The sequence below is a fragment of the Schistocerca gregaria genome, chromosome 6 (genome assembly GCF_023897955.1).
Source record: "Schistocerca gregaria isolate iqSchGreg1 chromosome 6, iqSchGreg1.2, whole genome shotgun sequence".
In the NCBI taxonomy this organism is placed as follows: Eukaryota; Metazoa; Arthropoda; class Insecta; order Orthoptera; family Acrididae; genus Schistocerca; species Schistocerca gregaria.
Window position 1 is genome coordinate 291,654,820 of NC_064925.1, and position 23,877 is coordinate 291,678,696.

The 23,877-nt window shown below is 37.4% G+C and overlaps 1 protein-coding gene across 1 annotated transcript in view; it reads left to right on the plus strand.

The window, feature by feature from the left end:
• The first annotated feature begins 19,642 nt into the window (after positions 1-19,642).
• The window catches only part of LOC126277966 (rhophilin-2), a 1,086,271-nt gene continuing 1,082,036 nt past the window's right edge, over positions 19,643-23,877 (plus strand). The window contains exon 1 of the mRNA XM_049977616.1: positions 19,643-20,011. Coding sequence (XP_049833573.1) covers positions 19,943-20,011 — 69 coding nt within the window. The 5' untranslated portion in view covers positions 19,643-19,942. The remainder of the gene's footprint in view (positions 20,012-23,877) is intronic.

A 23,877-nucleotide genomic window follows, 5' to 3' on the forward strand; every position in this document is an offset into this window, starting at 1 on the left:
TAATATAGTATAAATGTACTAGATTAAACCAAAGGATGTGGACTGTAAAAAGAAAGACACAGTTCTTTTTCGCAACCATAATGACCTTTTATCATCAGTTAACAAGCATGCCACTTGAAAAAGAAAACACACACACACACACACACACACACACACTCTCTCTCTCTCTCTCTCTCTCTCTCTCTCTCTCTCTCTCTCACTCTCTCTCTCTCTCTCTCTCTCTCTCTCTCTCTCTCTCTCCCTCCACATACTCATAGAAATCTCTGTGTACTACTGTATTCTGTCAACTACGCCGCACCTTAATTTGAAGCAATTAAAAAAGAAGTCTCCCATTTTTATTATTAGATTGTAAAGCCAGACTAAAAAAATTTTGTTTATAAAACTGAACAGGCTTTTAAAATCTCTGAAAATTGTCATCTGAATCTTCTTCTTCCTCCTCCTCCTCCTCCTCCTCCTCTTCGTCATAGTTGTCCTCTTCATACATAAGATCGTCTTCACTGCCACCGAGAGCATTACTTACACTGCACTTCTTGAAAGATTTGGCAGTAATGTCTTCTCTCACTCGAGACTGCAACAGTTTCATCCACTCACACACTTGATTGTGGGTCATTTGAAAGCTCCCTTCGGTGTGAATTCATGTTGGGTTTTATCTGTCGTACATTTGTTAGATTTGTCTCTCATATGCACTTTAAATGGTTTGTTTATCAAGACTTCAAGAGATTGCACTTGTGAACTAAGTCCCTGGAATAACAGCATGCTCTATATTTCCCAGTCTCAATTTCTCTTTCACAGAATTTTTCAAATGACTTCTGAACTGATCTAGCACAAGAAGAGAACTCTTCTTCAATACAGCACTTAGCTTCTCTCCCCTTCTATGTTAATCCTAATTTCATTCCAGCTTCATCCATCCCACCCTAGTCATGTAAGTGAACACGACCTGGTGGTTTTTCAGGTGGTTTTGGCATTGTTTTGCACTTGAAAAACATCATTGGATTAAGTTTAGTACCATGAGCACAAATGGAAAGGACAACAGTGTACTGAATTTTTTCATGTCCACTTGTTTTTATAATTACAATTTTAGAACCTTTCATGCCAACAGTTCCATCACTTGGCACATCAAATGTCAGAGGAGTTTCATCCATATTTGCTGTTTGGCTTAGTTCAACAAAGGCTTTCTTTCGATGTTGAATAATAAAGCGAGGGTAAGATAACATCTTTTCTTCAGGCTCTTATGACATTTGCCAAGATATTTTAGTTTTCTTGATTAAGCGGGTTACTGCCAGTTATTCGCGTCTTTCCTGCACGATATTTCAATTGCATGACTCGCAGTCTTCTTCCAGTGCTGTCTGATACTGATTCCTGTGTGGAATGAGTCCGGTATTTATGCCTACGTTGAGCTAGGCATTCTAACCCCTCAAGCTTGTGTGACAGCATATGCCATCCACTGCCGACTGCTCATCCAGCATGTGTGATGTCATATGTCGTCCGCGCTTTTTTTATTCGTTTATCCTCTCGGCCGATGCAGCGTGAATCACGGCTGCTAAATGGCAGTGCTGTATGTTCCTTAGCTTCATGTTGACGGAGTTCGGGAGTTAGCATTTCTGATTCATGTGGGTTACGAATGTTTGTCTTTGTGTGTGACGATTCTCAGTAGGTCACGCGCAGTGGCTGGGCTGACGGAAGATGAAGTTCTGCAACTTTCTATGGAGAGTGAAATTGAGGAATACGAGTTTTCATTGTCTTCTGATGATTCTTCAGATGATGATTCTACTGTGCAGGATGCAGTCTCTCCTGACTGGAAGGAATGTGACACTATTTCTGCACCTAAGGTATTTACATCGAGTATTGCTGAAGGTAGGCTGAAACTCCAAAATCCTGTCAATACAGAGCCATTAGCTTATTATGAATTGTTCTTTGACAATGAAATAATAGAAATGATTGTGAAAGAAACAAATATGTGGCAATTTTTTTACATGAGGAAAGTGAAAAAATACTTTCTCTGAAGAAATCGTGATTTGTAAAGAGGTTTCCAACTGATTCTGATGAAGTCAGAGTTCTTTTAGCTCTATTTTTATTGATGGGAATTCTATGTAAAAGATCAACTAAAATGTATTTTACCAGAAGGAACATGCTAGAAATGCCCATCTTCCCTAATGTTATGAGTGAAGAGAGATTTCATCTCCTGAAAAGATTTCTACATTTTGCTGACAACACAGAACACCAAAATGTATGTGGCAGTAAAACCATTTATGAAATTATGCCTATGATAAAGCATTTGAAAGCAAGATTTCAGAGAGCTTATGAGCCAGAACATAACAAAAGTGTCGACGAATCCTTGTTGCTGTAGAAAGGGAGACACTGTTGGAAGCAGTAATACCTGTGAAAGCATCACAGTTTGGGATGAAATTTTTAAAACTGTGTGACAAGAGTGGGTATTTATGGAACTTTATTTGTGCACTGTAAGAGATACTGATCTTAATTGTCAAGTAACAAAAGTTGATGATCACAAAGATGGTGTTAAATTTGTATGGAAATTGGCTGGATGTAGGTAGGTGTGTGTAGATGGACAATTACTATTCAAGTCCTGACTTGTTCCAAAGACTTGTGGACAGGAATACTGATTCAGTAGGAACAGTTAAAACTTCTAGGGAAAGAATGCCACATATTGTAAATAGGAAGTTACAGAAAGGCCAGATCATTGGTACACAAAAGGGGAAATTGGTGGCTCTGAAATTGTAGTATAAAAGAGAAGTTACAGTGTTGGCAACAAAGCATAGTGCATCAACAGTAGATGTGCAAAGAAGAGTAAAAGGGGGAGAGGTACAAATGACCCAGATACCACTCTGTTTCTGACTACAACCAGAACATGGTGGGAATGGACTAGAAAGACCAGTTACTGGAATCATTCCTTGTGGAAAGAAAGCAAAGTAAGGTTTGGTATGTCACTGGTAGCTGACCTGACCTCTTTCTGTAATTTTGGACTCGGATCCTCGTGCAGTTCCAAAATACTATTGTCATTAAAAAACAATAGATTTTTTAATGAAAATAATATTTCAGAACTGCGTGAGTTTACGACTCCGTAATTACAAAAAGAAGTCGGGTCAGCTATCAGTGACACAAAATTTTTAATCAGACCTTTCCATCAGATAATGCTTATCAGCATGAACCCTCCACCCCCAAAACTTTGTTCTCAATTCAGAATTCACAAACCTAACCATACAATATGCCCGATTTTTAATAGTAAGAATAGCATGTACCATGATTTAGCCAAATTTCTTCATAAAACTCTGAAAAAATCGTTCATTTTCGAGAACAATTACTCTGTCCCTAGTAGTCACACCTTAGCCCATTACATAAAAGATTTAGAATGCAGCCCAGATACCAAGTTGTTTTCACTAGACGTCAAAAATCTAAAATACAAACGTTCCCTTATAAGAAACACTTACAGTCATGGAAAAAAATTTTACATCATTTCAAAAAGCAACTTTCAGAGCAACAAATCACTGACTTTATGAATCTAATTACAGTTGTAGTCAAATACAACTATTTTGAATTTAGTGAACAATTGTTTGAGCAACCCAACGGTCTCGCTATGGGAAATAGCTGGTATCCTTCATATTCTTCGCAGCAAACTCGAAAACTAGGCCCATCAATTGAATTTTCTTGATTTGACGTGTACAGGAGAAGAAAATAAAATCTCATTTAATGTTTTCGTAAAGAAACTTATACCAATCAGATCGTACCTGCATCTTCTAAGCATGCACAATGTCATAACAATGCTTTCTTTCACGTTGCTATTCACAGAGCTACTTCTGTTCCACTCCTGAAAGAAAAATTTGAGGAAGAAATTAATATAATCAAAATGATAGCAGTTAATAACGAATACAGACCTGCCATAGACTAATTCCCCTTTGAAAAACTCTGGTGTGTCTAAGATTCTTCGCGACGCCTGCTCTTCTTACTACATAGGACAAACAGATGTGCCTTTACAGTCAGATACAAAGAAAACCTTTAAATAAAAAATGATACTAACACACAAAATTTGTCTTTTGCTGACCACCTTTTGATTACAGGCCGCGCTCCTGAAGCTGTTCATGATATCAACATTTTGCATACTGAGAAGACAGGGCGTAGATTAGATGTCCTCAAAGAATTAGAAATTTTTAAAGATCTTGCTTGAAATGGTGGACTCATTCTTAATGAGAAGCTACAATTACGTAATCAAAGCTTCTTTAATGGTATAAAGCCATTACTTCATGTTTGATTTCGTATTTTCTCATGCAGTTACCAAAATATTTCTTCTATCGAAGTCGATTCATAACTGTTTGCTCCTTAAATGGTTTATATTAACTACATTTCATGTTATACCGTTTTTCTATTCACTAATTTATTCAGCTCCCTTTGTAATTATGTAACAGCGCTTTTCAGCCTTTAAACTGTACTTCTAAGTTCTTATGTAGACAAATTGTTACTATGTCTGCTGCTGTTACATAAAATATTGCCTCTTCATGTATTACACATTTCACCTGTCTATATTTGGAATGTTAAGTAGCCCTTTGTATTTGCGGCTACTAGATGGCGTTTTCGGTGTAACGTTCACCTGCCCGGAATTGCCAATGCAGACACCTCAGTCTGATGCTACTGCAGCTTGGCATGTGGTGCAGCCTTTAGTGGCCTGCCTCTATATTTTCTATTTTAATATTTTGTGCCGAAAGCGTTATACCTTCATATTTCTGATGAAGGCACTCTTGGAAGTGGCCAAAACCCAGATCAAAGAGACATCATTTTCATGACCTAGGGCTGCAGTCATTTTAATTTTACATCATCTTCTAGATTTGGGCATTTTGCATTCAGTCCTCTGTTCGCACATTTAGTCTCCCTCATTTTTTTCAGTTTTTCTTTACTAGCCAGTCAATCACAAATGGGTTCTTCTGTTGGTGGAGGACCAAAATGCCGTTTGGTTGCTCTGTTTCCATGTTCTTCTGCATTTGCTATTACTATCAACTTATAAACTGCATCATATGAACACCTTTTATTATTTTCCTTTATGAAACTAGCTACTTACAGAAATATTGTACTGTCACCGATAACACAAATCACTTCCATTTCAAGTTCACTGGCACCATATACTGCAATGATACATCATAGGCTTGACAGTGTTCTGGGTTTGTGATGGCAGGGTGGGAGGAAGACAGTGTCAGCAAGCTTGTGAATCACCACAACTAATGTTCCTCGCGTCGGTGTACTGCTGCTGCCAGTTGACTCCAATGTTGCCAAATAGAGATAGCTTCCATGCCACATCGAATACATGGGTATTTTTAAGCCTTGTGGGAATTTTAAATCAATGACTGGGCATTTTTAAATTAATGTAGGGTATAAGACACATCTGAATTTTGGAGGCAATTTTTCAAAGAAACGAGACATTGTGTTAAAGGGAAGTCAGAAATTACCTTAAAGAAATATTCCCTTCATTCTTAATCATTTCTTTTACCTGTCACAGATTGTGGTTTCTAGGAGTAGAGCGAGAATGAGGATGATCCAATGTCATTACTGTACATGTATCTTGAAAATGTTTTGTCCGTCTTCTTACTACTCTTGTAGCCGTATAGTTATTTGATTAATCCATTCATACTTCCATCCATCCATCCATCCTTCAGACAATCTTAGAGTAGAACATTTGTGCAACACTGAATTTATAATTTTATTATTATGGTTTGGAGAAGAAAATGCAGTCACTGATACGGTACTGGGAAGTCTTGGTTGGAATGTAAACAATGAAAAGTGTAGATATGCATACCACTGACAGTATAGTTACAGCAATTAGTGGTAGTCACTTAAACAAAATTTAAAACTTACAGTTCACTGTCAGACAATGTTTTCATATTTTCACTCGGACCGGACTAAAACACACACACACACACACACACACACACACACACACACACACCACTCCTGACGCTATCATATGAAATGAGGTAATATACAAGGGTCACACAGGATTTGAGAGTGGTGGCTTTCAGGTCCTTGTCACACTTTCAGCATGTTGTTGTTGTTGTTGTTGTTGTTGTCTTCAGTCCTGAGACTTGTTTGATGCAGCTCTCCATGCTACTCTATCCTGTGCACGCTTCTTCATCTCCCAGTACCTACTGCAACCTACATTCTTCTGAATCTGCTTAGTGTATTCATCTCTTGGTCTCCCTCTACGATTTTTAACCTCCACGCTGCCCTCCAATGCTGAATTTGAGATCCCTTGATGCCTCAAAACATGTCCTACTAACCGATCCCTTCTTCTAGTCAAGTTGTGCCACAAACTTCTCTTCTCCCCAATCCTATTCAATACCTCCTCATTAGTTACGTGATCTATCCACCTTATCTTCAGCATTCTTCTGTAGCACCACAATTCGAAAGCTTCTATTCGCTTCTTGTCCAAACTAGTTATCGTCCATGTTTCACTTCCATACATGGCTACACTCCAAACAAATACTTTCAGAAACGACTTCCTGATACATAAATCTATATTCGATGTTAACAAATTTCTCCTTTTCAGAAACGTTTTCCTTGCCATTGCCAGTCTACATTTTATATCCTCTCTACTTCTACCATCATCATTTATTTTACTTCCTAAATAGCAAAACTCCTTTACTACTTTAAGTGTCTCATTTCCTAATCTAATTCCCTCAGCATCACCCGATTTAATTTGACTACATTCCATTATCCTCGTTTTGCTTTTGTTGATGTTCATCTTATATCCTCCTTTCAAGACACTGTCCATTCCGTTCAACTGCTCTTCCAAGTCCTTTGCCGTCTCTGACAGAATTACAATGTCATTGGCGAACCTCAAAGTTTTTACTTTTTCTCCATGAATTATAATACCTACTCCAAATTTTTCTTTTGTTTCCTTTACTGCTTGCTCAATATACAGATTGAATAACATCGGGGAGAGGCTACAACCCTGTCTTACTCCTTTCCCAACCACTGCTTCCCTTTCATGCCCCTCGACTCTTATAACTGCCATCTGGTTTCTGTACAAATTGTAAATAGCCTTTCGCTCTCTGTATTTTACCCCTGCCACCTTCAGAATTTGAAAGAGAGTATTCCAGTCAACATTGTCAAAAGCTTTCTCTAAGTCTACAAATGCTAGAAACGTATGTTTGCCTTTTCTTAATCTTTCTTCTAAGGTAAGTCGTAAGGTCAGTATTGCCTTACGTGTTCCAACATTTCTATGTAATCCAAACTGATCCTCCCCGAGGTCCACATCTGCCAGTTTTTCCATTCGTCTGTAAAGAATTCGCGTTAGTATTTTGCAGCTGTAACTTATTAAACTGATAGTTCGGTAATTTTCACATCTGACAACACCTGCTTTCTTTGAGATTGGAATTATTATGTTCTTCTTGAAGTCTGAGGGTATTTCGCCTGTCTCATACTTCTTGCTCACCAGCTGGTAGAGTTTTGTCATGACTGGCTCTCCAAAGGCCGTCAGTAGTTCTAATGGAATGTTGTCTACTCCGGGGGCCTTGTTTCAACTCAGGTCTTTCAGTGCTCTGTCAAACTCTTCACGCAGTATCTTATCTCCCATTTCGTCTTCATCTACATCCTCTTCCATTTCCATAATATTGTCATCAAGTACATCGCCCTTGTATAAACCTTCTATATACTCCTTCCACCTTTCTGCCTTCCCTTCTTTGCTTGGAACTGGGTTGCCATTTGAGCTCTTGATATTCATACATGTGGTTCTCTTCTCTCCAAAGGTCTCTTTAATTTTCCTGTAGGCAGTATCTATCTTACCCCTAGTGAGATAAGCGTCTACATCCTTACATTTGTCCTCTTGCCATCCCTGCTTAGCCATTTTGCACTTCCTGTCAATTTTTGAGACATTTGTATTCCTTTTTGTCTGCTTCATTTACTGCATTTTTATATTTTCTCCTGTCATCAATTAAATTCAATATTTCTTCTGTTACCCAAGGATTTCTACTAGCCCTCGTCTTTTTACCTACTTGATCCTCTGCTGCCTTCACTACTTCATCCCTCAAAGCTACCCATTCTTCTTCTACTGTGTTTCTTTCCCCCATTCCTGTCAATTGTTCCCTTATGCTATCCCTGAAACCCTGTACAACCTCTGGTTCGTTCAGCTTATCCAGATTCCATGTCCTTAAATTCCCACCTTTTTGCAGTTTCTTCAGTTTTAACCTACAGGTCATAACCAATAGATTGTGGTCAGAGTCTGATACCTTTTAGTATCTCCAGGAGTCTTCCATGTATACAACCTTCTTTTATGATTCTTGAACCAAGTGTTAGCTATGATTAAGTTATGCTCTGTGGAAAATTCTACTAGACGGCTTCCTCTTTCATTTCTTAGCCCCAATCCATAATCACCTAATATGTTTCCTTCTCTCCCTTTTCCTACTGACGAATTCCAGTCACCCATGACTATTAAATTTTCATCTCCCTTCACTACCTGAGTAATTTCTTTTATCTCATCATACATTTCATCAATTTCTTCATCATCTGCAGAGCTAGTTTGCATATAAACTTGTACTACTGTAGTAGGTGTGGGCTTCGTATCTATCTTGGCCACAATAATGCGTTCACTATGCTGTTTGTAGTAGCTTACCCGCATTCCTATTTTCCTATTTATTATTAAACCTACTCCTGCATTACCCCTATTTGATTTTGTATTTATAACCCTGTATTCACCTGACCAAAAGTCTTGTTCCTCCTGCCACCGTACTTCACTATTTCCCACTATATCTAACTTTAACCTATCCATTTCCCTTTTTAAATTTTCTAACCTACCTGCCCGATTAAGGGATCTGACATTCCACGCTCCGATCCGTAGAACGCCAGTTTTCTTTCTCCTGATACTTTCAGCATAAAAGTTCAATATTATAATACAGTCTAATGTAATGTATTGTCTGATACGAATTGTTTTTAAACTAACCTTCTAAGAGGCATATCATTAAGACTGCGAACTAGAAGGAAAATAGAGATACTGCCCAGGTAAGTTTTGAAAGAAACAAAAGTTCTAATATTTGTTGAAAATTTTAAGAGAATCCTTTATATTGACCTCAGTTGATGCCTGTCTAATTATTAAGTATAATGGAATCACTCCACATTCATTACATTTGCTTATGTAAGTTTTGTGTAACAGATATTATCTGTTCTGTGATACAGAGGTAAAGTGGTAAGAACAGGTAGAAGTGACATCCTTTCAATGCCAGAGCATTGATGTAAATAAGATCAGTGAGGAGTTGACTTTGTTGTTTGACGTCTAATTTCTGCGAGTTAGTGAAACTAAAATCTTTTGTAACTTCACCAGTGTCGGGTGAGGTAATTTGTCATGAGCTTGCAGACCACTAATGTGTATACACACTGTTACATATAAGTAGTTCTTAACAGAACCTAAATTAATAAAACCACATCTCTTGAAACTGTATGTCTACATTTATGAAGGATTACACAGTCATTTCTCTACACTGAAAGAGTCTTGGAACATTATAGAAGTATGCACAGCAGAAATTTTTTTACATTGATTTCACTTATATCTCGCAGAATTGAATTTAGCAGTGTATTTTATTCGGAAGTACACAAATTCTGAGAAATCTGATTTGCTCTGCTTCCCTGCCTGCCTACTGTCCAAGGTACTGGTCTTCGATATTACCAATACCGTTTTTAATTCTTTTGCTGTGTTCAAACTGAAAATCATCTAATTCATTTTCCTGTAATTTTGCTCCTTTTTATGATGTACTTGTGTGTGAGTGGGAGAGAGGAGCACGGATGTTGGGTTGCGATAGAACATCTAATTTGGATCTGTTTGTATGGATCATTTGACTTTTGAGTCCTTTAACAGTTTTTGATTCTGACATTCATCATACTTCCCCTCAATTAATGAATATCTTGTGAGAATTTTTTGATAACATACTACATGCTTGCCAATTTCTATCCATACAGTTTACAAATTGTTTCATGAATCTCAGTTCTGTGTTAGCAGTGAGCATGTTAAGTTAACATTGTACACAGATTTGTTGCTCACCTTGTGTTGTTTCTCAGGGGCCAATACGCTTCTCATATGCTACCATCACAAGTTTGTGTGTCCAAATAGTTGTTCTCTCTTTCAGATTACTGTCCTATTGCCACTATTGCTCTCCATATTCAGTTATGCCAAGAAAAACATATTTTATAAATCTCTTCTAAATATACATCAGTTAAATGTTAAGAATATTTGTACCTGTGAATAAGTGTGGCTTTTAAAATCCTTCATACATGTACAAATGTCTTGTAAGTTTTGACACAGCTGTATAGTACACTAACTCTCATTAATCTGCTGAAAAAATCATAAAGACAAAGAACAACACAATAATTAGTGTATTGTGAGGTTCTGTATCTTGATCACACAGTTTGAAAATATAATGTAATTGGATTGATTGAAAATTTACTCACAAACTGGCAGCAGGAGAAAAGAGGTTAAGATGATGTGCAAGCTTTCAGGGCAGTGGTTCCTTCTGAAAGAGAGGTTGAAGGCAGAGGAAGAGGGGGAAGAAAAAGGACTGGTGAGTTTTAGGAAATGGAGAGAGTCCGGAAAAGTCACCCAGGTAACTGACAATGGTCCTATCAGAGGAGATTTAAAGGCAGAATGTCAATAGCAATAACAGCGTGTCTGAAAATGATAAATTTGTAGCTTCAGATATAAATTTATATGTTACAAAGTATTTTTTGAAGATATTTGTTGGATATGTATCCTTTTGCGGAAGTGAAACATGGGCAATAAACAGTTCAAACAAGAAGAGAAAGTGAACCTTCGAAATATGGTGCTACAGGAGAATGCAGAAGTTTAGATTGTAGACTGGACACCTAATGAAGAAGTGTTGTATTGAATTGTGGAGAAAAGAAATATGTGGCACAAGTAATGCAGGGAACCTGGGGGTAAAAATTGTAGAGGAAGATGAAGCCATGACTACACTAAGCAGGTTCAAGTAGTTATGCAGAGATGATGAGACTTGCACAGGATACACTAGTGTGGAGAGTTGCACCATATCAGTCTTCTGACTGAAAACAACAACAACAACTACTACTACTACTACTACTACTACTACTACTACTTCCACCACAACTTCTACTCCCCTCTTAATGTAGAAACAATGGAAAGAGTAAAAGGTGTTGTCGCAGACAGGCACAACAAAAAGTCTATTAAACATGTAAACTTTCTGCCAGAGGGCCACCATCTGAAATAGGAAAAAAAAACACACACACACACACACACACACACACACACATTATGTCTGGCTGCTGAGGCTGCAGCCTTCTGGCCAAAAGCATACGTGTTTCGTTGTGCCTGTCTGCGACTCTACATCTCCACTATATGGTGCGTAGCATACTATCATTTTTGTAATATTGTCATTATTCAGTCCCAGATTTTCCATTGTTCGAAAGAGTAAAAGTATAGTTGAGTGGCTGACAGCCCACATAAACAAAATTAAATTGGCTACATTGTTCCAGTGCCGCATCTAAGGTGGGGTAAAATATTGTGTTGTGAGGGAGGAGTGAGAAAAACTTAAGTTACAGGAAGTTGAAAGGCAGGGAAGGAGGGAGAAGCAGCAAGGGAATGAGATAGGAATGTGGCACTAGTGAGAGAATGCAGCCTTATTTCATGTATTTAATGTGTTAGATCTTGAGACAGGACAAGTGTGTTTCTATACAGGAAACAGAAATCAGAAATGAGAATTATATTCGTGTTTGACTCAAGTTCTGTATATGTCATGTGAGTTAATTTGCAAGCACTCTTCATTAATTTTCATATCGCACACTCAGGAGAACATAAGTAGAAGGCAGCTGTATAGAGTTGTTAACTTTTGTTTGTAAGTGCTTGAAAGTCAACACTTTCAGATGAAATAACATAGTCTGTGCACCAATAATTGCTGCAAGCAAAAATTCGAAAGCAGAAGATAGCTTATTGAAGTTTTCTTCACTTTGCATGGACGTCCTCTTTCGTCAATACATACAAAAGTGGTTTTGTTCTTCAAAACATCCTGACTTGAATTTGACAGCTTCAGTATTGACAACTTTATATTGTTGAAATTCTTGTAAATTATTTCTTTCAGCAATATAGTTCCCTGTGTGTTGCAAAAATCCTGGTACAGCCAGTGCATGAAATTTAACTGTGTAAATTCTGTTTCATCATGGCCCAGAGAACTGGTCCCTGCAATACAGCCTGGACACTAATTTTTTTGAGAGTATCAGCCGAAGACATTTAAAAAATGCCCAACTTCAATAGCACCACCATCCTTGGTCTTCGTGTAGCTCTTCAAGCTTTTAGTACCTGTATCATTATATCAGCAAATATTATTGCATAATGCTAAGAGGAGTACATAAAATTTCATAATATTTACGTGAATGATACAGAGTTGCATATAATGTCAAAATTATATATGCAGAAACTTGTTGACAAACCATTTGATATGTATTATTTGTGTTTTCAAGTATTCTCTAGTGTTACAGTGAGTAGTCATAACTTCGTCTCTTAAATTTCGTTCCTCATATGTTTTATTGTTATGAAGGATGTAATCTCCCATCTCCTTCCTAGTTTTAGCTACTGTCTACAATGAGCAAAGTCTTTCCTGAAGATTTGAGGAGATTAAGATTACAATAAACTTTATAGTTTACTTCCCTTCCTTGTCGAGTTGGCTCCAGTTCTTTTTGTCTAGGGGTCTGATTCTTGAAACTGAAATTCTCACATTTTAGGTCCTCGTGGTTGAATTGATCTAAATGATTTTGAATTGGATAGATAAAAAATCTACTCACCAAGCAGCAGCAGAACACACACATAAGACTGTTGTAACTGGCAAGCTTTAGGAGCCAGTGGCTCCCCTGTAGGCAGAAGGGTTGAAGGGGAATTTTATCAATAATTGATGTTTTCATTGTTATAAATAATTTTGAATATTGTTGCTGCAGAATTTTTGTTTTTATGTTAATGTATTTTGTCACACACTAATATATCGCATATTATTTTGAATTTTCCCATTAACAAAGCCAAAATTACTTTGTTCGACCAAAATTCAAAAATATGTCCAATCAAATCTGAGGCATGCTTACTACCACCTCACTCTGTGGTAATAATAATATTTCAAAGGATTTATAATTTTTCTTGACAAAGAATTTCTATTAGTTTTGATTATTATTTCATAAATCAATCCAGAAATAAACTTAAAAACGGTATTAGATAGCATAACTAACAAAAGAAATTTTAAGTGTGGCAAATAATTCATAATTGGCTGTACATTCAGAACTAGTATTTATCGATTATAACAACCGAAATAATAATTTTAGCTTGAAATATAATATATTGTGTATAATTTTATACAAAATTTTTCAGAAAACAGCTGAGATTTATATTAACTGGTCGAAAATTCGAAAAATACTACTGGTATCGACTACTACTGTTGAGGAAAATTAATGCTAGAGGAGGATGTCCCATTACAATATCCCCCTCACATAATATGGAAACAATCTGTTTACAATATTTTGTGACCTGCTGTAAGGCTTGCCAAACACTATAGAAAATGATGCCAAAAGATAGAATACAGATGTATAGAAGTATCTGATACAGAAAACATGAGAAAAATATCTAGTATACAAGTTATCTAAAAGCATAAGAGGATGTGACACTCAGATTTTCATATCTGTAGAACATTCTGTCTCAGGATAAATGATACAAAGTCAAAACTACAACATTACAACACTAAACGATAGAAATAAGGGCAGAGGCAATGTAAATTATTAGAATTACAAATTGCAAGTCTGCATCTACAGTCACACCTTTAAAATAATCAAAAGAGAGAGGACAACATTCAGAGCCTAAGTGTACGACATGTGAGCCAACTCAAAAAAACTCTGTGACTGGTACAGACCAGAAAGATATACTCAGTCGCAAGTATGAGTACAGCACAAAATCAATGAGCCACATAAACCAGACTATGGAATGATATGCTGACTCATGAAAGGAGAAAATAATGAAATTAAAAATTCAAGCCTATGTTTTGACATAACAATAGTAATAAAGTTGATAATCATACATTAGTAAGCTCAATCACATGTAAAGAATAATTATAGGAAGCATCTAGCTTCAATCAATAGTTGTGCGCCCACACTCACAGTGTCGTGATGACCAGGGGTTCCGAAAACAGAGTTACGCACGAGTTTGCACACAATTCAAGTTCCAATGAAATACAATAATGCTGTACTGAGGATAAATACAGGTAATCAGTCATAAATAGCTTCGAATGATGACATAATTGAGTAGCTTGAGGACCAAAATCAGTGTATGAAATCAGAAATGTATACATCCTGTTATTCAGTCTGTACTCAATTTTTAACCAGCCTAAATGTCTTTCACACTTTTCATACATGGAAGACTAGAAGATTTATTTAAAGTTGATAAAAAAAATACATATTAAGTGTTGAGATAAGAAAATTCATTGAAATGTGAGATTACTAACCTAACAGTGCCTAATTTTATAGATTCTGATAATTATTTACTACATGGTTCATAGAATGTACTCTCGAACTTTCTAATCTTTCGCATTTCTGTGTTGAATATAACAAATCATCAGTCACAGAACGTCAACCTTCCACAGCATTATTTGAAGTTACATTACGTACCGGGAAGTTAATCCTCCTACTTGAAAAAACATACAGTTGTGTGGAATAACATTGTCTGCAGCAGTGGTTACTTCTCTAAACAAATAGTTCCACAAATTTTTCATATAGGATAATTTCTTGGCTTGCAATTAACGAATTTGTCACAAGACTGATGTTGTTGACAGATGCTTGAGTACATTACCCAGCACCTATGATCTCTTCTAAGTCTACTGGGCCATCAAGAGTGCAGCCATAAAGGAGTGTATCCATCCATATCTTTCAGTTTCCTCCCTAGATTCTCATTTCACACTCCAACTGATAGGTAACTTGCTGTCTAGATTTTCACATCAAATCGTGAAACACTGTTTAGTGTAGTATTGTGTATTAAAAGCGGGGACCTAGAAACGACGGAGAGTCTTCGTCCCGCCATAGTCCTCAGTGGTTCACAACCCCACAACATACCACAGCAGTCCATTCACCCATCTGCTCTCTGCCACCCCACACTGAACCCAGGGTTATAGTGCGGCTCGGCCCCCACGGCCCGCCCATCTTCCCCCCAGGAACGCCTCATACCATACGAGTGTAATCCCAAATGTTTGCATGGTAGAGTAAATATTGTGTATGCTTATGTGGAGACAGTGTTTGCGCAGCAATCGCCGTCATAGTGTAACTGAGGCGGAATAAGGGGAACGAGCCCGCATTCGCTGAGGTAGATGGAAAACCACCTTAAAAACCATCCACAGGTTGGCCAGCACACCGGACCTCGACGCTAATCTGCCGGGCAGATTCGTGCCATGGATCGGCGTGCCTTCCTACTCAGAAAGCAGTGTGTTAGACCACATGGACTTTAGAGTACTAAGTATGCTGTTCAGTACCTCCCTCACAACACACGGCATATGTTTTCCTATCTATAGTGAAAAAAATAAGTATACAGGGTTCACATCAGAGTGGATTAAAAAATGTTCACATATAAAACTTTAAAAAACTATTCCTAATATTTACAGTACATACGAATAAAACGAGTCTTCAATTTACCACAATACCCATCACTTTACCCAAAAGAGTTCATGACAATTAATTTTAATTATTCTCTGCAGAATCTACGGGAATCATAATAATAATAATAATAATATTTAACACTAATAGCAGTCTAAGATAAGAATTTTATTGCTAGATATTTAATGACATTGTCCCATTTCAAAATTGTAAAAGAATCTACTCCTTTAGTCATATGACATATATGTATTAAATTCTAAAGCACATATCTATTACATAACAGAATTTGAATGAACCTGCAAATGTAGTGTACATTTTGTTCCAGACTAGGGATCACTAAGCATCAATGTTCAAAGGTGTTGTCTTCTATACTAAAAGTTAGCAGTACCCGAGATTTTGCCAATTTGCTTTGATTACCAGTAGCTCCTCTTATCTTTACACCTACAATGGGCATTTTCACAAAAATCTTACTATGCTTGATCTTGTCCCAAAATTGTTCAGATATACCACAAATCGGATTACCTGTATCAATCAAACACTTACTTTCCCACTGGTCAGTCTTAATTTTAATGTAAGGACACTCAAAATCTGAACCATACTCTCTGTTGTCAGACACTTCATGCAAAAGATCACTTTCAAATTCATCAAATGCCACATCCACACAGTCTTCACAAGGTTTTATCAACTTTACATGTATCATTTAACATTACTTTGATGACTCATGTTGTCAGGCAAAGATTGAACATAATGAATAGATTCCATGGCACAACTAACATCACTTATTACAGAATGAACACAAAGCACAATACTGTCAAAATTACACTTCCTGCTTAGATCCTCTTTCACTTCATTCCACCAATGTGGGTACAAATTCTGAGTGACCAAAGATATCTTATTCCAGACTGCACATTCATCTGTTATCATCAACCTGATTCCAAACAAACTTCAAAAAGTTTTCACCTTTATTCTCCAGGTTTACAGATACCTCACCTTTACCGTTTGGATCTGTACTCTGCATGACATTAATGTAAAACTATTTTGAGTGGACTGGTATTTCATGACCTGCACTTACATCAAATATATCACTTATCTTACCTGTATTGTCAACATCATTTACAAATAACTCTGAAACTCACACGAATACCTGATCATTATATTCCTCCAAAATTACTTCAACAACAACATCACTGACAATACAAGTCTCATTTCCATCAAAGTCACTTACCTCACCTACATTCATTTACAGTAAGCCAGCCACTAGTCTCAGACTTAACAACCTCAGTTACTCCACAGTTCTTTTTCACATCTACATCAGAAATACCACCTACTTCAGATCCATTACCATCATCACATGATTTACATACATCAACAACACTGTTTTTACAACCAATAGAAGAAATAATTAGTATATACATCAAAATTCTAACTACTCTCACATTCTGGTTTGTAATTAGCACCAAACTCCTTTTCTAAAACAATAAATTTATTTTCTAAAATATCATCTTTTTCATTCACACTTTTTAACCTCTTTGACAAACCATTTTTTTAAACTCTGAAGCTCGATTACTAAACTGATCTATCTGATCTTGTACATTTTCCATTTTGCTATTGTTTTCAGTTAATAATTCAGTTAACTAATCATTAACTGCCCTAAATTTGTTATTGTTATCTGTCGTCATTTCCTCTAGTTTTGCGAAAATTAACTGCAAAATATCATTTTTTGCTGTTTCTTTACTGACTACGATCTCACTCAGCTCAAACATGGCCTAACTGGATCCTACAGCTTTCCTATTCATTTTGTTAACAAGCACACGAGTCCACAAACAAATTAACTTCACCAATAGTTTGCACATATATTTCCTTTTTGATGACCTTGGTTGTAGTTGTTAAGTCCTCTTCACTTTCATTCAATCCATTCTGTCATTATTGGTAGTACATTGTCACTGTTGGTATGATTTGCTGCATTGGGCAGTGATCAAAAGTTTATTCGTACATAATTTTCAAAAATTAATAAAATAGAGCACTTTCTGCAACAGACAAAACCTCATTATTAATCAATTAATCACAGACAACACCCACACTTGTAACCTAACCCCCCCCCCCTTCCTACTTGCAGCTATTGTCCACTACGAGCAAAGTCTTTTCTGAAGATATGAGATAAACTTTTTAGTTTACTTGTCTTTTCTTGTAGAGTTGGCTCCAGTTCTTCTTGTCTAGGTGTCTCCATCTTGAAGCTGAAATTCTCACATTGTAGGACTTCATGGTTGAATTGATCTAAATAATTTGGAAGATAGTTGATGCAGAATTTATGTTCTTATTTTATTTCGTCACATTTTAGTATATCACACAGTCTTCTGAATTTTCACATTAAAAAAGCTGAAATTACATTGTTCACCCAAAATACAAAAATACGCCCAATCACATTTGAAGCATGCTTACTACTAACTCACTCTGCAGTAATAATAATATTCCAAAGGGTTTACAACTTTTCTTGACAAATTAATTTCTATTACTTTCGATTTGTATTTCATAAATGAATCCAGAAATAAACTTAATAATAAACAGCATTAGGCCTAGACTGTGTAATTAAAAATAGAAATTTTAAGTGTGCCAAATAATTCGTAATTTCAAATTGATCTTTAAAAAAATCAACTGTGCATTCAGAACTAGTATCTATTGATTGTAATATCCAAAATAATAATTACTATTCATAAATTTTAGCTTGGAATACAATGTATTTTATATAAAATTATACAAATTTTTTCGGAAAACAGCTGAGGTGATATTGGCTGGCCCAAAATTCGAAAAATATTACTGGTATTGACTACTAATGTTGAGGAAAAGTAATGGGAGAGGAGGATATCCAGTTACAAAAAGCATCTCTTTTTCTTAAACCACTACGCGAAAGCAATTTTAAATGTGTTGTAGGAAACGGAATATGTATTTTTTAGAAGTCTTGTAAAATCGGGGGCCACGGCGTTGCTAGCCCACCGTAGGGTAAATCGGTTGATTTTACTGTGTTGTGTTCATGCCTTGACATTAATTATAGTCTCTTTAACACTGAGGAAGCCACTGCTCATATAAAGGCCAGGGACTGTCATAGTATTGAGCCCTTTGAAATGGTATTTACACAGTTCTTATGGAGTAAGTGCTGCTATACATTTTTTAGTCTTTTTTTCCCACTTGATGCTGTTTGTCATGGTGCACACCCACATTTCCTCTTAGGTGTAGGGTGTACAAGTTCCTCAGTTTCTGTGGTTTATTACAGTGGTTTAGCTCTTTTTGCAGTATTTGGGACAGCATGAGTCAAGGTTTTCAAATGTTAATTCTAAAAAATTTTTGTTGATTTGTTGTCTGATATTTTTTTAGTGTGTACAGTAATGTATCCCAGTTTACATGATATTAGTTGTTATCCTCAGTTTCATTCTTCTTAAAGCCTTTGGGAAGTTTGTGGGGCCATTAATATATTCACTTCTTATACTCAGCGCCCAGAATCAGCCGTTAACATTTATGTCCTCTTCTCGCATATGTATCAGGTTCGTTATTTTTTCTTAGAGAGACCAAGTTTTAGGTTCGGCGACAAAGCAGAAACACTGCAGCAAAAATGGTTTTGAATAACGGATGCACAATGACGTTTGAAATTTACAGCTGCACCCAACTATTCTGAGAAGTGCATACAGTACAGTATTTTTCCATTAGCATTGTAAACCACACAGAAGCTCCTAAATACCTAAAAAACTGAATAGCGAGAAGCACCTTCGGGAGTCCGTAACCAAAGTTGGGACTAACTTAAAGGGGAATTACTTGTTTGTTATTCCTGTGTCACTGTCAAATCACATAGATTAATCATGTTCACTTATTGCTAAATAAAGCGATACAAAATGGCTCAACCATTATCTGAAAAAAATACTCTCAAGGCGTATGCGGCGTTACCATGGCAACACCGACTCCGCGTATGTAGCGACACACGCGTCAGAGTCGTTGGTAGGACGTTCCAGGTACCATGACACCCCCCCCTCCATGCTGGCCGTAGCTCCGTCTGATTGGTCGAACTAAGCTGTCACAGATACCGGGCGCATGCGCGGGTATGTGTAGTCTGCTGCCACTATCGGTTCCGACGGAAAACAAATGGTCGGATTTAGTATTGTTTTGTCCGTTAGTGCCGTACGTTGTTCTATGTGAAGCATCGCAAGTGGAAAAAAAGTGTTTTACCACGCATAACAGCGTGATAAGCAGACTTCGTCTGTGTGAAAACTTAGTTTTGCTCCGGAGTTTTGTGTGTTTGTGATGCTCGGTGTTTAACAATGTGCCAACAATGAGTTCGGATGAGGATAAAGTCGACGACTTGAACCAACGGAATAAGGATAACTTCGCCATCATAAGGGTAAATATATTGTACATTTTTCAATCAAAATGCCGATACAAATTTTGGTTTCTTCATATTTCGCTCGTAGTTTAACAAGGTAACTAGCAACCACAACAAATTAGTGGCAGACCAGCAAGTTACCTGTTTGTGAATTGAATGACGAGTGTATATTGATACGGCAAAAACAGTTTTTCGTCCCCTTCTTTTCCAAGCACGCTCTTTCGTTTATTTTGTTTGGAGCAAACGTGACGTAAACATCGTATCTTACATCTACTTTTGTGATTAAGACAGTGAAACTATTTCACAGTTCGGTAGGTGCTGCTGTTGCGGCTCTTTTCGACGTTGAATGAATTTGAAGCAATGATATGCAGCGTACATATACCGCTATAATATGATAGCAGAAATTTTATCTGCGCGGAAAACGTAACCGGCTCACTCATCTTCAGATTATCAGACTATCTAAAATCGACAGTATTTGAGATAGCAGTGTGGTAGCATCGTACCTGTATGTACCCGTAAAAGTGAGATGTTGCTGCTTGATACGCCCAAAGAAAGGTCGTGCGTACCAAATTACTTTTCAGTTTCCGCGTGTAAAAACAAGGTTGGACCTCATACATTACGAGACTCATTAGCTTCTCTGCATTCAGAATTTTACACCCTTGCATCACTACAAATGAGTTGAACACAAAGTAGACGACTGACTCAGATTCTGATTACTGCCCACAAAACGTTTGCATTTAAGTCTCATGAGCAGAACGATTGAAAATTGTTATTGATTTTTACCCTTTTATGTTAAGGCGTACGCAATGATTGTTTCACATGATTAATTCTAGAAATAGCTGGAGAAGATTTTTTGTGTACCAAAAAGTTAGGTTCTTTGTACTGATTTTGGGTAAGTTGTGTAACGATCGGCGTCCATAATGAGTAGAGGTGTCTGGATGCACATTTGGTTAGAGCGCTGCCTGCGAAAGGCGAACGCACTGATCCAGTTTCCACCCTGGGACCCAGTTTTAAACCGTAAGGAAGTTCAATTACATCATACATTACGCGCCAAAGTGATGTTTCGCTCTAAATTTTAAATGTTTAATCAGCAAAGAACATAGTCAATCTCTACCACTACTCGGTAATTAATTGCTGTTTGACTTTGAAGGGAAGGACAGAAATATTTTTTTGTCGAAAGTACTTGCTTCAACTACCGTACTACTTACTCTGATCATACCGTAACGCTGCTGTTGAATTCTGCTTTTACCCCGATCCTCTTTCAAATGTGTTTGGGCGGTAGTAGTGTAGGACTACAATGTCTGTGCTACATCTAGTCTACTTCCGATCAGTTACGGATAATGTAAACAAATTTCAGCACTGCATAGGGTACAACGTAACAGTCGTTTCCTGATTCGTGCGATATAGACAAAAAAATCATGCAGCTAACGTGTCAGGAGATATTAAAGATGCACAGTTGTGTTGCATTGCATTTAGCCGCCAACAAGTAAACGAATATCTGCTTGTTTATATTGATTCTGTGCATTTTGATATATGCGTCACGGTTTGGCGGCGACATGTTCTGGCTGGGCAGCGGTTTAAACAGTATAGCTGGTGTGATAATTCATGAATTCAGTTATATCGTGAATAATGTAAAACCAGAGCTCGGCCCCCAGATTTCCTGCTTCTCTCGTGCTGAGTACGCCTTAAGGCCAGACACAAATTTCGGTTGTCAGTGGTTTTCTTCATATTATTATTATTTCCAGATAATTTTACTGACATAAAATGAATGATGTTTGTGGGAATGAAATCTGTCATGTGAAATGATATCCATGAGGTGATGCTAAGAAAGGATAAGTTCCAGTATAATAATTACGTGGTGACTAAAATTTGTGCCAGACTGAGACACGAACATGAATTTCGTGCCCTTTATGAGCAGTCCCCGCAAGCATTAATCCTAATGACCACTGGATGGGTACACAGCCCGGGGTGAGTTGTTTTCAAGCGACCCGTCCGCGCCTGTCACTTGGTACGTGAAGGGTCTTCTAGGATACTCCTTCCATTGGAATCTTCGTTTCATTTCTGACTCCATTTGTATATCACATAGTCACAAAGAATAATCGGCGACTCTACCAGACTTTGCCTTAAACATATTTTACATGTACGCGATGTAATGGTTATTACGTTGAGAAGTGTAGCAAGTTGCTATCATTTAACTTTATAGTGAATTAAAGTAGATTTGATGAACGAACTGTATTATTTGCTTTAAACACTGTAATATGTGTCGACTTGTAACATGCCTTAACTAGACTGCTTAATGTTGCGGAAATGTTCCGCTGACAATTTCAGAAAATCCGTTTTAATAAGGGGGCTTAACGTGAACAGGTAGCATTTTTACTCCTTAACTTGAGAATGGATATCTGTTGTGAATGGGAGAGTAAAGATCACCACTAAATTTTTGCCGGTATATTCCGCACGGTAAAAGACGCATTGGAAAATCAGCAAAGAGTTGGGAGTACGAAATATAGGTGCAACAGACTGTGTAAGGCATGGCAGAAGAAATAAGACGATTTTGAATATACATTACTCTTGATCCGTTGCTGTTATACGTCCGCACTACCCAAATTTAGACATAGCAGTATTATAAACTACATCTTTATAATTATGATAGTTTAGTTATAACGCCTGATCGACGAGATGAACTTTGAATGCACGTATAGTTTGGGCAACGTTATATGGCTCATCATGTGTGTGATATCACTCGAATTGCAGCAAGCTTTCATCAACATCCATGTCAATGTTATGTCTCACATATCGTAGTTTGGATCATAGAAGTTACGTTATAAGTGCTGATATAAAACCGCAACGTCTTATAGGTGTTATAGATAAAGAGTACTGTATTTAGAACGTATAAGCTGAATTTGCTACCTATTAACGACCTGGTCGCCTTAGCGTAACTAGGTTGTAGCTTGCAGAACGAACGAAAGGCTATGGTGTATTGAAATGTAGTGATGATTGGCTCTTACGTTCTTAATCGGTGGAATCAGCAGACACAGTCGTGTTGCCAGTCCCGGAAAGTAGTACGTACAGCCTCCGAGGTAGATGCTGTGTTCCTTGATTTCCTGAACGCAGTCATTGAAGTTCCTCACTGCCGTCTAATGAACCAAATACGCCGGCCGCGGTGGACGTGCGGTTCTGGCGCTGCAGTCCGGAACCGCGGGGCTGCTACGGTCGAAGCTTCGAATCCTGCCTCGGGCATGGGTGTGTGTGATGTCCTTAAGTTAGTTAGGTTTAAGTAGTTCTAAGTTCTAGGGGACTTATGACCAAAGATGTTGAGTCCCATAGTGCTCAGAGCCATTTGAACCATTTTGAACCAAATACGATCGTGCGGAATATCAAACCAGCTCTATGACTGGACTGAAGAGTTTTTAGCGAACAGGACACAGCATGTCTTTCTCAACGGAGAGTAATATTTGGACGTAAAATTAATTTCGGACATACAAAAAGAGTGTAATAGGACCATTTCTTTTTACAATATAAGTACGTAAATGACGTATTGGACAATGTCGCAAGTTCCATGAGGCTTTTAGCGAATGATTTATACACAGTAGTCGCGACGCTAGAAAATAGCGAAATGCAGGAAGACCTGCAGAGGGACGACGCCTGGTGGAGAGGGTGGCAACTGACCATCATAAACGAATTTAACGTATTGCGGATTAATAGACAAAAAGACGCCTTATTGTGCGATTACACAATTGCAAAACAGTCACTGGAAGCAGTTAAAGTTCTGAGAGCATAGGTTACCAGAAGTCGCCAATATATTGCAGCCTCCTCTGTAGATTTCGCGAAAACATCTCAAGATGAAATTAGCTAGATACGAGCCTACACGGAGGTTCACAAGCAGT